At 42.5% G+C, this 17,500-nt stretch overlaps 1 protein-coding gene across 2 annotated transcripts in view; it reads left to right on the forward strand.

Moving 5' to 3' along the window:
- LOC134465732 (tensin-3-like) overlaps window positions 1-7,299 on the forward strand; it is a 61,364-nt gene extending 54,065 nt beyond the window's left edge. For both annotated transcript variants that reach the window (XM_063219559.1, XM_063219560.1), the window contains 7 exons: window positions 1,052-1,147; window positions 2,308-2,385; window positions 3,726-3,806; window positions 4,159-4,327; window positions 4,665-4,733; window positions 5,054-5,083; window positions 5,346-7,299. In XM_063219559.1, coding sequence (XP_063075629.1) covers window positions 1,052-1,147; window positions 2,308-2,385; window positions 3,726-3,806; window positions 4,159-4,327; window positions 4,665-4,733; window positions 5,054-5,083; window positions 5,346-5,487 — 665 coding nt within the window. In that variant the 3' untranslated portion in view covers window positions 5,488-7,299. The remainder of the gene's footprint in view (window positions 1-1,051; window positions 1,148-2,307; window positions 2,386-3,725; window positions 3,807-4,158; window positions 4,328-4,664; window positions 4,734-5,053; window positions 5,084-5,345) is intronic.
- Window positions 7,300-17,500: the final 10,201 nt, after the last annotated feature.

Here is a 17,500-nt window from a genome sequence, read left to right on the forward strand (position 1 = left end):
CAGGGGTCCCCAAACTAAGGCCCGGGGGCCGGATGTGGCCTGCCAGGCCCCTTTGACCGGACCTCCATCTCTCTGCATCTCACCATTTGAACTGGCCCAAAGAACCAATCCTCACAAAACTTTTGCAAATCACTTGTAATGGTGAACTAGTTTGTGCTACAAATTATGAATGAAGGAAGCGAAAGACGGCACTTTTCAGATATTTCTCTGTTAATTCCCCTACGAACGTTTCGGGCAGGGCCCTTCTTCAGCGTGTAATGGCGATTGCCGTGCTAGAAATTATGGCTATAACTGGCTGTGACCTAGTATGCAGTCCACATGATTGATCCCGGCCCCTGATCACAGTCCAGAGCGATAATGTGGCCCCCAGAGAAAAAAGTTTGGGGACCCCTTCCCTAAACGCACCAATGTGTGACCGTGGGCTTCGTTGCTTGCTTGCTTAACTTACTTAACTGCATTGCAACCAAGTAAGTTGCTAGAGAAATGCACCCCTGGTCCACCCACAATGTCCAGTTTTTACTTCCCTGGTAATTTGTTGGTGCTGGGCCCAACCACAAGCAGCAGAGTGCATTTTCCATGCCAGAAACACACGCCTCACACAACTACACATACCTGAAACTCCATCACAGCTCTTTTGTGTGTGTGTGTGTGTGTGTGTGTGTGTGTGTGTGTGTGTGTGTGTGTGTGTGTGTGTGTGTGTGTGTGTGTGTGTGTGTGTGTGTGTGTGTGTGTGTGTGTGTGTGTGTGTGTGTGTGTGTGTGTCTGTGTCTGTGTCTGTGTGTCTGTGTCTGTGTGTCTGTGTCTGTGTGTCTGTGTGTGTCGCATGTGTGGAAAACGCCCTTCTGATATAATCCTAAAGACAGCATAATCTCTTCAGAGAATGTCTTGGCAACTTTTTCATTTTATTCAGTGTGTATGTTTTTTTATGTTTGGCTCAGTTTATATACATATGCCTGCATGTCTACATTTTATAATACTACGAGACATGGTTGTCTTAGGGAAAAAATGAAGAATAATGTCTTGATGAATTCTGACCTCCTCCTTATTTCAGGGGGAGATCTGTCCAATGAGCTGGTTCGCCATTTCCTCATCGAGTGTACCCAGAAAGGTGTGAGGCTGAAGGGCTGTCCCAACGAGCCCTACTTTGGTAAGTGCCTCATTAACCCTTTAGCTCAGAGCCTATGTTATAACCTTACTGTGGCCAAAAGTGTATGGTTATATCTTAACGAATTCATGCTGCCCATTTACTAATGTTACCCTTTTCATGAATACTTACCACCAGCATCAAATTCTAAGTATTCATTTTGACTGGAAAAATTGCACTTTTCATACATGAAAAGGGGGATTTTCTCTGTTGTCCGCCATTTTGAATTTCCAAAAATAGCAATTTTTAGCTGCAAAAATGACTGTACTTGGACCATACTAGAAAATATTTGTTTATTACTTAGTTAACTTTCATGTAAAGATCACATTTGGCAATAGGCAGACCAGTTTCAATGAGCAGCATAGTTGCAGTTCCTTTTTTGACCATTTCCTGCACAGCGTCCCTTTAAGGCTCCCTGTAATGTCATAGCAATATTGTTATGATGTAGTTGAGTATTTTCTGCAAATAGTGAATAGGCCCGGCAGCGACCCCATCATTCTGCACTAAGAGGCTCGTAGGTGCCGGAGAGGGGGATGCAGTGGTGCATTTGCATCACCGCTTTTGGACTCCCTACATGAGAATTCTGCAGACACATGAGTGGAGTGCAGCAGCAGTAACATTTTTAAGAAATAAAGAATCAAGAAAAAAATGCACCACCACTTTAAAACTCGTTCCGGCGCCCTTGAAGAGGCTACGATATATTTACCCAATTTGACTTGGCTTTGGCGTTCCCCCTTCTTGTCCTTACCTGGATCTAACACAAGGCTACTGGGCACAACTTAAGCCATTGTTTGCCCTTGGCTTTCTGTGAAGGTGTTAAAACTTGAGCCTCTATGTTCTACATACGAAGATATTGTGTTCCACAGAAAACATTTCTGGCTTTATCTGATATTACCCAAGGGAGCCCCCTATTGGTGCTATACTGTCACTGCTACTCTGATTAGCCTGCAGAGCACAATGCAGTCCTGTTGGCTGCACAGTGCACACAATGAACTGATTTCCTAGGCAGGAATACACACACTTTGTTGTTGTTGGGGTTTTTTTTAATATAATAATTCCCTTTTTTAAAGTCTGTTGTCGTAGTAGATTTTGTGTGAATGGGGAGCACATTGTTTCTTGAAAGTGTTTAGTAATCCCTGGTGTGTGAAATGTGTGTTTTGTAGGCAGCCTGACAGCCCTGGTATGCCAGCACTCCATCACACCTCTGGCTCTCCCCTGCAAGCTCATCATCCCCGATAGAGGTGAGGACTCATCTCACTACATGGTTAACCTACTGCCGGTTTGCCTGAGTAGTAGGGCTGTAACGATACACTCAACTCACAATTCAGTTTGTATCACTATTCATGACCTACGGTTCGATACACCCCTAGATTTTACATTTGCCAACATTATAATCCTTATGAATAAAAACTATGATAGTTCAAAGGTAGAATTTACAAGAGTTTACAAGAGGCTACAAATAATTTTTTAAAGTTTCTATATAATAATGATGATGCTTGGAAGCACTATCACTTCATATCATGAGGTTGTTTTCTGGGCAGATGGGTATCAAAATGTTAAAAGGGCGTATCACGATACTGCCTCTTTGTATCACGATACAATATCGTGACTCTTTGCATCACGATTTCTCGGTTCGATACAATATCGTTACAGCCCTAGTGACTAGATGGGAACATTTAACCCATTGATGCCTAAAGCGCTTGCAAAACAGGCTGCTGAATGCCTAAGCCCTTTTTAAGAAAAGGTATCCTCAGCATCTGAAGCACATGAAAACATGCCATGAGTTGCATTTAAAACACCAAGACCCTCATCTTGCATTGGACTGTGTTCATTCAACTCTAACATACCAAGATTTTTGATAAAATTGTCTCAAATCTCATGACCTGAATGTTGCGTCATGCAGCTCCAGGCGCCAGGGCCAATGTTGCACAACGCAACATCCAGCATCAATGGGTTAATTCATCTGAAAAAGCCAGGGCCTTGGGGTAGACTGACATGTGCACGACGTGAAGAGATTGCAAGCACACTGCGCTTAAAAGGAAAACAAAAATAGAATAATATTGTGAGATGAACAGATGCACATTGGGCACAGCATTGGATGTTATGATTTGGTTATTAAAACAAAGGAAATCAAAACCTTCACCAACTGTTTCACACAAATTGAACACATGCAGAAGAGGCCGCATTCCATTCCGCAGCACTAAGCAGATGGTTTTACACAGAGTGACTGACGTACAAGGGAGTGCCACAGAAGTGCCAGTACAATCCCAGGTGAACCAACAAACAAGAGCAAGTAGGACAGACAGATAGGTCTGTCAGATAGGCACAGACTGCATCGTCAGGGCGTGAGATGTTTTGACAAGAGACAATATTTGAAGAGATGAGTTGCCAATCGTCACCTGAATAAAAGAGTGACATCATTGACATCCTGACAGTGACATCCTTGCTTTGGAAGACATCACTATGTTGTGTATATTCCTGCGATAAATAGGACTTAACTGTATGTCTTGTTGATATTTAACTACAGCATTTTAAACTGTGTTTAATGATGATGCACTCTCTTACTCACTGCACTATTCAGATCCTCTGGAGGATGTCGTGGAGACTACCACCCATGTATCCATCACAAACTCAGCCACAGAACTACTCAAGCAAGGAGCAGGTAGCTCATCTCACACCAAATACCGCCCTGTCTCTCTCTCTCTCTCTCTCTCTCTCTCTCTCTCTCTCTCTCTCTCTCTCTCTGGGCTGTTAAAATGTAACATCTATTTCAGATTTTAAGTTGTGTTTTTCAGACTATTCTGTATTAACTATTGCTGTAAAATAAATTATTATTTTGATGTTAATTGTTTGTTACACTATTATTTCTGTGTGTACTTGCTAAGTGTTGTGCATGTCGCATCTTCAATGGGACTGGATTTGTATTTTTATGTGTTGTTTTTTTAAGACGTCTTCGTTTTGTATGTTTTTATGGTTATATCTAAATCTGTTATCATGTATTGCCCCTGTTGTAGCTTGCAACGTGTGGTTCCTGGGCTCAGTGGAGATGGAGTCTCTAACAGGCTACCAGGCGATCCAGAAAGCCACCGGCGAGATGCTCAGCCTGGAGCCTCTGCCGACGTCGACTGTGGTACACTTCAAAGTTTCGTCCCAGGGCATCACTCTCACAGACAATCAGAGAAAGTGAGTGGGCTCAAAACGGTCACAAACATGTGCTGCTGCCAGACACACAAACACACATGCACACACATGCACGCACGTGCACATGCGCGCACACACACACACACACACACACACACACACACACACACACACACACACACACACACACACACACACACACACACACACACACACACACACACACACACACACACACACACACACACACACACACACACACACACACACACAAACTACTAGGAGAACATGGATTTCTTTGGAGCATTTGGCACACATCTGCTACATTGTTAGACTAACCACCCTCTCATCTCTCTCTTGCTCTCTCTTCTGTTTTCAGGCTTTTCTTCAGAAGACATTATGCTGTGACCACTGTGATATTCTGTGCCTTGGACCCTCAGGATAGAAAGTAAGTGATGGTCTTGTGTGATGTGGGCATATGTTTCGAAAAATAGGTACCAGATAACTAGCCTGTATGCTTTTCACAGATACGTACTGACAACCGTTTGTGTGGTAATGAATGAATGAATGAATATGGTTGTTATCATAATACTCATTAGCTTTCCTTCAGATTCCAACACATTAACATGTCATTTTTACAATGTATTGTAATAGGGAGAGACTGGAGGTCTGCGGAAATACAAATTCAGGACTTAATGACCATAGAATCTACAGGCTATGTTATTATTATTGATGGTCATGATATTTAACGATGCTTTACCTTTTCAGGTGGAAGAGAGATGGCTGCGCTTCAGCCAGGTAAGCTTTCCAAACATGGTTCAATGTTTCACATTATATATTAAACACAAGTAAAACCAGACTGAATTATTGTTATTATTATTATTATTATTATTATTATTATTATTATTATTATTATTATTATTATTATTATTATTATTATATAGCCACACGCAGTGGAATTCGTTTAACAAGGTACCCCAACAAAGGGATATTTTTGTTCTCCTGTCTGATTTAAGTTTTTGGTGTACTCATCACCCCTCTTTCCCAACCTGCCTGATAGGATCTTTGGCTTTGTGGCGAGGAAGAGCGGCAGTGCCATGGACAATGTGTGCCACCTGTTTGCAGAGCATGACCCTGAACAGCCAGCCAGCGCCATTGTCAACTTTGTGTCCAAGGTGATGATTGGCTCCCAGAAGAACTAAGTGTGAACTCTCTCAAGGTGTATGATTGGTCACAAGGCCTTAAATGAAGTGACCTTTGCCGTTTCCTCCTCCCACGATCAGTGCCAATGGCCTTGCAAGCCACTGAATGCCATGGACAGATGGGAAGCCAGTTGCCATAGCAATGCTCTATGGGAAGAACAGTTTGTTTTGTAAACAAAGATTCTGATCGCAACGAAACTGGCACTAGCAGTACTTTGAAAATAGAGACCCATAATCATTTATGTATATTTATGTATTAGTATGTTAAGAAACCCATATTTATTTTCTCTCATCGTTTCCAAACCATTTCTAAGTGTTTTCTTTTTCCTAAGTCTTAAGTCTAAACTGTACGTATATGTGAATCAACTCTGACTGCTTGAAGCTATGTCAATTGGCCTCCATGATGTATCACGACAGAAATGGAGAGTGAATGGCTGGATGCAGCTATATTGCAAATAATCATCTCTAAAGAGTTTCAATGGATTTCACAAGTGTAACAGACATGCTGCTTTTAGTGAAAGTGTATGAAGTACTACTTGGAATTACAGGACAGATTTTTTTTTTACCAGTGTTGTTAAAGTATATGCGTTCTATATTTGGTCATTTGTGAGATGTCACTGACAAAATGTGCGGTCAACCAAAGTCGTTTTAAAAACAAAAGTTAGTATTGTTCCAACATATCCAATTAAGACAGCATGTATATGCTTGTGTCCATCAGGAACAAAGCTAGAGGATAACCTCCCCTTTAAACTATGCAAATTATATTTGTTTGTATGTAAATACATTGAAACTGAGCTAAACGATATATATATATATATATGCATATCTTTTATGACTTCAATCTCTATTTTTTGCCCAATTGTTTATGCATTCCTGCTGAAAAGCTTTGTCTTAAAGGACATGGACAACCTATCAATTGAACAACACAGGTCTATTTTTCTATGTGTACATTGATATATGTATATGTATTTATGACTAGATAATGCTTTCCATTAATTCACTTACATTCTATTATGTTTAAACCGTTATGCTCAGATACATGCTATTGGTCACAGAATCCAGTCTTTACTCCTGAAGATTTAATTTTGACAGGCGATTCTCTTCTAACAGTGACCTCATTCCCCTTCAGCATCCATTGTGATCATTAACAGTTACATGTATAGTCCTGTAACACATTCAGCCTTTTTTTAGACATAATTTACAAGAAAAAAAGATTCAACACAATAGGCTACACTCTGATTCTAGAGTCAGCATCAGCGGTGTCCGTTTAGTTTTCATGTTTAGAAGCATTATGGAGTGGCATATTCAGCATGTTGATCAAAACAGTCTTGTTCTTAAAAAAGCTAGTAACATAGTATCACGTGTGCTGATATTCTGTTTGAGTGATCCAAGCTGGTCATGACATTTGCCATCTTTTAGTGCTGTTGCACTCAAACACATGGCTGGTCTGTTGCAGTAGAAAATGACCCTGGGCAGACAGTCGGAAGACATGTGGACACTTGGAGCTTTAAAGCAACATGGTCTCAAATGATGTTTCTTTGTTTTTGTGAAAAGAAATTATCCTAAGTCTAATGGGACCACAGAGAAGTATGGCGTTGAGTATGAATGCGTGCATTCATGTCGTTTGACTTTTTGTCAGGATATTTCTTTATTTTGTGAGCTTGCGGCTCAGTTGCCAGAAAATTGAATGACACTGTATTGTATTTTCTATGTATGTTCTCCTGGTCTTCATGAACTATGGCCAACCACTCAGTTTAAAAAGTGGCATTATAAGATGTGTAAATAAATAAAAAGGGATGTCATATGCATTAACATTTCATGTTTGTGTTGTCTTTGTACAGTTTACCATTATGGTATGTTCTCTTCTATGTTTTATTCAGTAGGCCTGCCATTAGCCAATCATTACATTACATTACATTACATTTAGCTGACACTTTTATCCAAAGTGACGTAAAAGACATCTAACTACACATTGCTGTTTATCTAAATAAGTGTTATGTGACGTAACTACAACCTTCTGACCAAGGCAGACAGACTTCCTAATCATCAGACTATGGCAGCCCCTAATTAATCCATGCAGAAGGGTTAAAAATCGGACGTTGTAACTTACTAGCCACAATACAATATCAACACATTTGTAGTGAATAGGAGTAGAGTTCCCCTGCCAGGAATCGAACCCTGACCCTCTGGTGTATACCAAACTGGGACTCCACTGCAACAAAGAACTACTCGTTTGTTAGTATGACAGACAGTTAGAGGATAAACACAAGCCTAATGATAGTCACACACACTCCATGCTGGGGTTTCCCGCCCCAGGATTATCCATTCTGGGGTCCCTCCTATGGCTAACACAGCTGGGAACGCCCCCAATGGCCTCATGACAAGACACCCCACTTCTGACACCATATGTAGCAAAGGGAGGTAGAGTTGTGCCACGTCTTCTGAGGTACAAAACTGGAGCTCTGGGGCTCTGACCGCTACACTGAAGACCGAAGAGAGACAATTAGAGCACAAACCCTAGTGATGGTTACTCCATCACAACATTTCCATGTCTCAGAGAGCTCATTTGGATCCCTGTCAGGCATATGTTCTCATCCTAGCTTTCATAATCATAATGGTGAGATTGGCAGACTGGGGAAAAGAACAGGCAATTCAAAACCAGATGTGTTGGATATTGAAAGGGCTCGAAATGAAAGGGAGGCAAAGTGGGATGTTGCCTGAGTGACGACATTTGATAATTATAACCAGTTTAAATTAGTCTATATGTTGCAGTGTGAAGGGCTAAATGACAGCTTAGTGAAGCATTGTGGTTGAGTATCACATGAAGCCAAGTCAATACAGCCATTTATAGCCAGAAAGGCACACATTTCTCATTTGAAAAACACTCTCCAATATCTTTTTTATTACAGGTTACAGGGTTACAACGAAGGGTAGAAAATCCATTATGACATACAGTAGGCTATTAAAAGTCTTCATACCAATGTTCATATGTTCATACCAACATTTATACCAATGTCAGAGCAAAAATATTGAGGATGTTGAAATAATCTTGTAACGTAACTTTCAGCATCATTGTGTCTCATTATACAACCAAATATAAAAGTCACAGTACAGCATAAAACATCTCAGACTAATTTGCATAAAGCTTGACCTCAACTTGGGTAGATACAGTTAGGACCAGATATATTTGGACAGCAACACAATTATCATCCTTTTCCACCCTATACCCACCACAATGGATTTGAAATAAAACAAACAAGCTGTGCATTAACTGTAGACTCTCAGCGTTAATGTGAAGATGTTAACATCCATATCGCATTAACAAGAATGAAATAGCAACGTTTTTTGTCTGTGTTGCCCACTTTTCAAGGGATCAGAAGTAATTGGACAGTAGGCTTCTCAGCTATTTTCCAGTCAGATGTGTGTTATTCCCTTGCTACACCATCACCAAGATGTCAATACAAGGTCTTAGAGTTCATTTGAAGTGTTCCATTTGCATTTCCATATATTTTTACGCAATGTCCATGAGATCCAAAGTCCACCTGTCACCATCAGTGATGCAAGCCATCATAAGGTTGAAAAAAATCAAAACAAACCCATTTGAGAGATGGGGAAACATTGAATATGATTAATTCAAGAGTTCAGAATGTTGGAAAAAAGAAATACTAGAGCAACACCAAATTACCTGGCAGACATGGAAGACAAATGCTGTGGATGACAGACAATATTCTGTATCTGGTGAACAAAAACCCATCTCCCAACAGTTTGCCAGATGTAGAACAGTGTCCAGGTGAACGGTGGATACATGTCCAAGGCAACAATCAAGAAAAAGATCAAGAACATTCAGGAACACTTCACCATAGGAAATACAGAGGGTTCACTAAAAGATGTAAATTATTGATTGCATCAGAAATAGCAATACCAGATTTGGCTTTGCCAAACAAGGTCTTAAAAAGACTTTACAGGTATTGAGCTGCATCCTATCATCTTGTACAAGGGTAATGGGAAGAAAGGAGTATAGAGAGGGGAAGGAACTGCTCATGATTCAAAGCATACCACCCAATCAGTGAATCATGGTGGTGGTAGTGTCATGGTGTGGGCATGCATATCTGTCAATACTATTTTCCCCTTGTATTTATTGATGATGAGGACTACCGACAAAAGCCACAGGAGGAATTCTGAAGATTTTCAGGCTATATTATCATGTCATATTAAACCTAATGGTTCTGAACTCATTGGACAATGCTTCACAGTGCAGATGGACAATGACCCAAAGCTTCATCTGAAAGCCACTAAGCCATTTCTACCCCAAAAAAGTGGAATATTATTCAATGGCCCAGTCAATCACCTCACCTGAGTACGGTAGAGCAAGCATTTCACTTGCTGCTGGCAAAACTGAAGGGAAAATACCATAAGAATAAGCAGGAACTGAAGACTGTTGCAATAGAGCTCAATAGCATCACCAGGGATAAAACCAAGTGTCTATTGATGTCTATGGATTGCAAATTACAGGCTGTAACTGACTGGAAAGTATTTGCAACCAAATAATTAAAAATTGAAAGTGTGATGTATAAATACTAGACTGTCCAATTACTTTTGGTCCCTTAAAAAAGGAGTGGCACTGATAGAAAATGTCATAATTCCTTCACAGTTCACTCGATTTGGATGCAAAGACCTCCATATTAAAGCTAAAAGTCTGCTGTTAATGTGCATCTCGTTTGTTTCATTTCAAATCCATTGGGATGGTGTACAGCACCAAAAAGATGAAAATTGTGCAGATGTCCAAATATTTATGGCCCTAACTGTATGAGAGAAGAATTTGTAAAACAAGGAGGCAACTCCACACATGACAAGCACGTTTTACAGTAACAGAGGAACTGTATGAACGGAGTTGTTTAACGTGGAGAGCTCGTGTTGCCAATGCCAACCAGCAGGTAGCAGCAGAGCATAGTCGGGGGGACACGTAAACAGTTCCACAGAGCTCCTGGGTGGAATCATCAAAACTCTGGAACAGCCAATCAGAACCCTTTTTTGCTACTCCTTAAACCATTCAATGTTGTACTGTACCCAGCATGAATACTCATCATGAGAAAGTAGGCCTACTAAATAGGCCTACAACACTGTACATATCACAGATGTCTAGTAGACAGAGAAAGCACATTGCATTTTGCAATATCACAGAAATTAATCATCGAAATATTTAATTCATATATTTGGCTCTGTGTGTTTATTTTAATTTTCTTCACATTCTTAAAGGGACACTGTGCAGGAAATGGTCAAAAAAGGTACTGCAACTATGCTGCTCATTGAAACTAGGCTGCCTATTGCCAAATTTGATCTTTACATGAAAGTTTACTAAGTAATAAACAAATATTTTCTAGTATGGTCCAAGTCATTTTTGCAGCTAAAATGGCTATTTATGGAAATTCAAGATGGTGGACCATGGAGAAGATCCCCCTTTTCATGTATGAAAAGTGCAATTTTCAGTGCAGTGCAGTCATAATGAACACTTAGAATTTGATGGTGGTGGTAAGTATTCATGAAAAAGGTAACATTAGTGAATGGGCAGCATGAATTCTGGAAATAAACAACTAAAAATCTCACACAGTGTCCCTTTAATCACTCTTGATCATTTAGAGTCGTTAAAATGGGATTGCAATGTCTGGTTAAGAATAAGTTGTATCATGTCGTAAATCAGTCATTATCACGATGATGTTGAATTGTGATTTCTTTCACACCTCCATACACACACGCACGCACGCACACACACACACACACACACACACACACACACACACACACACACACACACACACACACACACACACACACACACAGACAGACACACACACACACACACACACACACAGAATGAGAGAGAGAGAGAGAGAGAGAGAGAGAGAGAGAGAGAGAGAGAGAGAGAGAGAGAGAGAGAGAGAGAGAGAGAGAGAGAGAGAGAGAGAGAGAGAGAGAATACAGGAGAGTAGAAGAGTAGGAGGGAGAGGGATTGATATAGCCTACACATTATCACTAGACTATATGGGTAAATGTGTCACTGAAGGTCTAGCTCAGTGTTTCCCAACCAGGGGTACGTGTACCACTAGGGGTACGCGAGCACACTGCAGGGGGTACTTGGAAAAATGAAAAAATGTATGGAGCATAGTCACATTGGGATATAGAGCATGAGTGAGGGGGTACTCATGGTATAACAAAAAGGCTTAGGGGGTACGCAAGACAAAAAAGGTTGGGAAACACTGATCTAGATGTCTATGTCTGATTGATTCCAAGGATGGTCTGTGTGCGCGTTTATTCCTGTTTCTCTCTCTCTAGCCTCCCCCTTCCCTTTCTCTCTCTTTCTTTCTGCTCCCCCATCTCTCTCACCCTGCACCCCCACCCCCACACACACAGACTCTCTTTCGCAGGTGGTGAAAGTCTCTCTCTCTCTCTCTCTCTCTCTCTCTCTCTCTCTCTCTCTCTCTCTCCCTCTCTCTCTCTCTCTCTTTCTCTCTCTCTCTCTCTCTCTCTCTCTCTCTCTCTCTCTCTCTCTCTCTCTCTCTCTCACCCCCTTCTGGCAGGTAGTGAAAGTCTCTCTCTCTCTCTCCCCCTGTCTCTCTCCACCCCCCCTTCTCTCGCAGGTGGTGAAAGTGAAGAATTCCCGGGGAGGGCCGGAAGGAAGCTGAAGGCCAGGTGTGTGGTTCCAGAACATGGCGTCTGCCTAATGGCCCTCCCTCTTATTTAGCCTGGCCCGAACATCCGGAGGAAAGAGGCAGGGGAAACTCCAGAAACCCCCAGACAAAGCCACTAAGCACGCTGGAATGTTACAGATGAGGGTAGTCTGAGCTGCTCAAATCCTTTTGACTCCAAGACACTCGCAGACTAATAAACGTTTGCCCATTACATGAGAGATATGTGCAGGGTAATGCATTTTCATGGATTTTTTTCTCCGCTTTTCTTTTGCCATTGGCTGTGTTGATTCTGTCCTTACCCAAACAGTATAACATATGTAGATATTTTATTACAATGTACCAGTTGTCTTGACATGAAATTGTATAAGGTCCATCGTTTGAATAATACAAAACAATGTAAGACACCCTGATGTAGGGAGCAACAGTAGCACACCTGTCAAAGCTTTACATTTCACTTGAGGTGATTTCAGTTACAATTGCAAATATTTAATCTACAAGTCGTGTGTGGAAGAGTTTGTAAATCTATCTACCCGTTTCAACCATAGCAGAGGGATAACAATTGCAGATGGGGCCCCAGGGCAAAAAACACTGATAGGCCTGCAAAAATCACAATAGGGCCCCACCACCAATACGGGAAGTGCCCTGGGCCCGGGGCAAATGCCCTGCTCGCCCCCTCCTATGGCTTCGCCCCTAAGTATGATACCAAAGACAACAAATGAATTCCCCATCGCTTGAAAAAAATATGACAACATTCCTTCAAACTTTTGTTGGCAAATTCCAGAAGAGGTCATTCCAAGACTGACAGAGCCTTTCTTCCATGGTGGCCCCATTGTGCTGCATGAGTATGTCGACATGTTTACCCTTTTGCGTGCCCATCGCAATCATCATGGCAACAGTCTCTGGCATTCTCCTGCACAAAAGCTGCACTCGCCACATGAGCTCGGGTGGCCATTGTCTGGGGTGAATAATAAGCTGGAGATGAGGTCCCGCATCCCCTGCAGACGCTGGAGATGACGCTAGATCAGTGATTCTTAAAGTGTGGTCCGGGGACCACTTGTGGTCCGTGACAGAGCTCAGGTGGTCCGCGAGGGGATTTCTACTTTTCCAAGACGAGCTACCAGTATGCTATATTTGTAACATAATTACAAAGCTAAACATAGCTGAAGTCATATTTTTACCACAATAAAAGGCTTGTAATGCGAACAAAAAGTGAGTCATCCACATCGAAATTAGCAGCGTCAAATTAGCACCCCTCAACTGTCACTTCAGTTGATAGGTGGTCCCTGAACATTTTTGGGGGGACAAAGTGGTCCGCAGTCTGAAAAAGTTTGAGAAACAATGCACTAGATGGATGTGGCCCCGGGCCGGCCCCACCACCAGCTCCTCTCGTGGACCCCAAATAACCCCTCCGCCGTATTTCGAATAATTCCGCCAAGTTCATACGAGGTCTCTCCTCCATCAGCATTCATTGTAGGGGGGTAGTGGTGAGGGTGGTGTGGGGTGGGGGTGACCGGGATCATGTGATGCCAATTGGGGCTAACGGCGTGCAGCAAGCTTGACACACCCCCTTTACATCCCGACCCCCTCAAACCCCCTCCCGCCACGTCCCTCTTGTGTGCACGCCGGGGGAGGACACTTTGCGGGACACTAATTGGGTCTGACCGTCGCACATTCATCCGCGGTGAGCTTTGTCCCCCCCGAAGTACAATTTTTAAGAGTTCACTTGAGGTCCCTTATACCGAAGGTCCGGGCCCACGGAGGGCTCCTCTCCACTCTCCTGTATTCTCTTCCCTTGCAAGAATGTCAATAGCTGCGCCACTACAGTGTCAAGAGTAATGTTGCACAGCTGTGCCACGGTCATTAGCCCAAGCAGAGCCTCACCCTATTCACTGGCTTAATTGGGAGAGCAGAAAATATCCCTCTCCCACCTAAATAGGGATAATTACATAATGCCAAGCTTTGTTTTTTGTTTATTCTCCATCACCCAACACCCAGTTCCTGGGCCAGGCAGGTCATTTTAGAGCGTGTGTGTGTGTGTGTGTGTGTGTGTGTGTGTGTGTGTGTGTGTGTGTGTGTGTGTGTGTGTGTGTGTGTGTGTGTGTGTGTGTGTGTGTGTGTGTGTGTGTGTGTGTGTGTGTGTGTGTGTGTGTGTGAGTGCACACGTGTGCACATGTGCTTTCATGGTCAGTCTTTGTGTGTTCTCAATCAGAAACGTTTTTTAACCATTAACACGCTTGAAGGTATACAGTACAGGCATGCATGTGATACAGCACCGCATGGTTACATTTTCAGGACATTTCAGGACAGGCCTATGCCACAAGTGGACCATAAACAATACACCAAAAAAACCACATGAGAGTTAGCACACCAGTAATGTCCCACAACCATTGTCCAATAGGCTATTTATAGCTTGGTATGACAGCAATTTGTGTTCCAATTCCTGATAACTCCATATTGTATGTTGACCTGACACAGAAAGTCAGATAAGATCCATTCCATACAGTACATTCTCTTGATACGTCACATTCAAGGTTGAAGGCTCCGAACTCTGGCAAAGATTGGAACCGAGCCCAATATCCTGTAACATTCACATCACATTGAGATGGTCTCATCATGCTGTACCTGTGAGCGAGGAGAGACCATCAAGTGCGGCGCAATGATATCTTATGGTAGCCAGGCCGTGCCCTCCTAGTGACGCAACAGCTTCAGCGTTGCTACTAGTCAGGTCAAGAGTCAATGCAAGTAGTTTCTGAGTTCCTGCAAATACGGGAACTCCTCCCACTTTGTTGGGAAGCAAACAATCATTAGCAAACCAAGGGAGGTCATTTGGGAAATGCTGTTTGGGAAATGTTAATTGTTATGCTCTTGGTCAGACCAAGTCTCGAAGAGATTTGAAAGTCAATGATAATCAGGCTAATCTTATGGTGCCGACACACTGAAACTGAACAGTTGAAAATGTTTTAAAATATAGGTGACAATTTTCTCAATTCACTGTCAGACACCAAATGCTTTCATTTGTTAACATGCACAATGAGTTTTGGTACTTGGAAGAAGATGCCCTGCAGTAGTAATAATACCTGCTATGGCAGATCAGACGGTCCCTCTGGGCCCAGGTCAATGACTGCTCTCTGCAGAATGGCGTAGTGGCCTGGAGTTGGCACGGGAAGGAAAAGTGGAGGTGGTTGGTGTCGTGGTGTTGGTGGGGCATTGGGGAGGTCTAGCGCAGTGCTGTGAATGAGCTCCATTCAGACACTATGCTCGCTCCGCATAGCGTGCAACACTGAGGTGGCAGGAGACTGTACGCTGCCCTGTGCCAAGTATACAGTCTGGCCTGTTGTTGTCTCTCTGGGGGGGGGGTGGGGGCGGGGCGGGTGGGGGGGGGGGGGGGGGGGGGGGGGGGCACAGGGGGGTAAAGTGTGACTGATCTCAGGAAGACAGTGGGTGAGGGGGGGTGATGGGGCGGGGCCTACTTGCCGTGTGCGCTGCACACGTAAGAAGCCTGAGCAGTTGTCTGTCTATTGTTACAGTGCAGTACGGTGAACCCCACCAGACGTTACAGTTACCCCCGTCATACATAGTTACAGTCCCAACACACAAGTCAATTCCCACAGTGCTTTGCGTAGGCGCACATCTGAACCACGTGTACGATTTCTACAAACAGACAGTGTCAGTGTTTCCAAGACCAGCTCACTATTTTGTTACATCATTATATGTTCAAACATACAGTACAGGCCAAAAGTATGGACTCACCTTCTCATTCATGCATTCTCTTTATTTTCGTGGATTTTCATTGTGTATTTTCATGCAGGGCATCAAAACTGTGCTTGAACACATGGAGAATTACGTGCTTACCAAAGAATATAATTCTAACTGTTGTCCAACAGCAATGTCAGCTGTCTATCCACCTGACGTCAACACGGCACAACTGATGGCCCCACACATTTCAATAAGCTTATTTTTGTCTATTTTCAAATAAAAATGCCCAGTCACTCATGTCAATCCTAATTGAACATCAAAGTCCTCCAATAACTCACTAGAATTGTAGAACTAGAATTTTGAGACCTAAAACCTAATATTAAACACTTGCCAGTGCAAGCATTTTACAGACATTTTCTTGATCTGATATTGAGTCACAGCCAGTTACTTGGAGAGGTCAAACCTGTGTTGGAGGGAATCTGTGGCAGGGTTTTTCACTTTTACTTTTACTTTTTTTGTCACTGTTTCACCTAGATAACCAGCTATGCTGACCAAGTGACTCATTATCCGATCAAGAAAATCTCTCTTGTATTGCTTGTATCAATTAAAATTGACTCAACTGACTGGGTATTTTTACTTCAAAATAGACAGAAAAATAAGCTTGTTGAAACATATGAGGCCCTCAGTTTTGCTGTGTTGACGTCACTGTTTGGCATTTTTTATATTTTTTAAATAATTGTTTTTATTTTTATATATTTTCATTATTTGGTTACTTGAAACATTATACATGTGTTCATTCACAGTTTTGATGACCTCCCTGAAAATGTACTAAGTTCTGTAAATAGCTAGATAGAGCAAGATCTTAAAGTGAGAAAGGCACTTGCATGGAGGGCCCTGAATGGCATGGCCAGTGTATGGAACTCCACTCTCCCCCGTCAAATCAAGCTTAGCTTCTTCTACGCGACAGTAGAGTCTGTTCTCCTCTATGGCAGTGAATGCTGGACCCTGAAGCCAACTCTAGAGAAATCCCTTGATGGGTGCTACACCAGGATGCTGCATGCAGTGCTTAACATCAGCGATAGTGCACATGTAACCAACGAAATCTTGTACGAGGGAATACCAAGGGTGAGTGAGAAAATTGCTGTAAGGAGAATGAGACTTGCAGGACACTGCCAAAGGCACCAAGAACTGCCAGCCAGCAAACTGGTGCTGTGGGAACTGTCGCATGGGTGCCGGTCAAGAGGACGTCCCACACTAACTTATGTGGACATACTTAAGAAGGACACAGGAACCCAGAATACCAGTGAATTGAAAAGATGTAGCCTATGGAGAATTGGGATGATTGGAAGCAATGCTGGAAGGCTCGTCTGAGGACGACCTAGAGAGAGACAAAAATAAAAATAATTAATTAAATGAGAAGGTGAGTCCATACTTTTGGCCTGTACTGTATGTAAACTTGTTCTTTCACTGAGGTAAGACAGGCCTAGAATGCATGTAAAATCTGGTGATCTGCAATGTCTACTGCCTAATGCTTGCAGGTGTGATTGAGCCTGACAGATGACACATGGTCCGCGAAAAAGATTTTATGAAAAAACTGGTCCATTGTCTGAAAACGTTTGAGAAACACTTCC

Source organism: Engraulis encrasicolus, chromosome 16 (assembly GCF_034702125.1).
Source record: "Engraulis encrasicolus isolate BLACKSEA-1 chromosome 16, IST_EnEncr_1.0, whole genome shotgun sequence".
Classification (NCBI taxonomy): domain Eukaryota; kingdom Metazoa; phylum Chordata; class Actinopteri; order Clupeiformes; family Engraulidae; genus Engraulis; species Engraulis encrasicolus.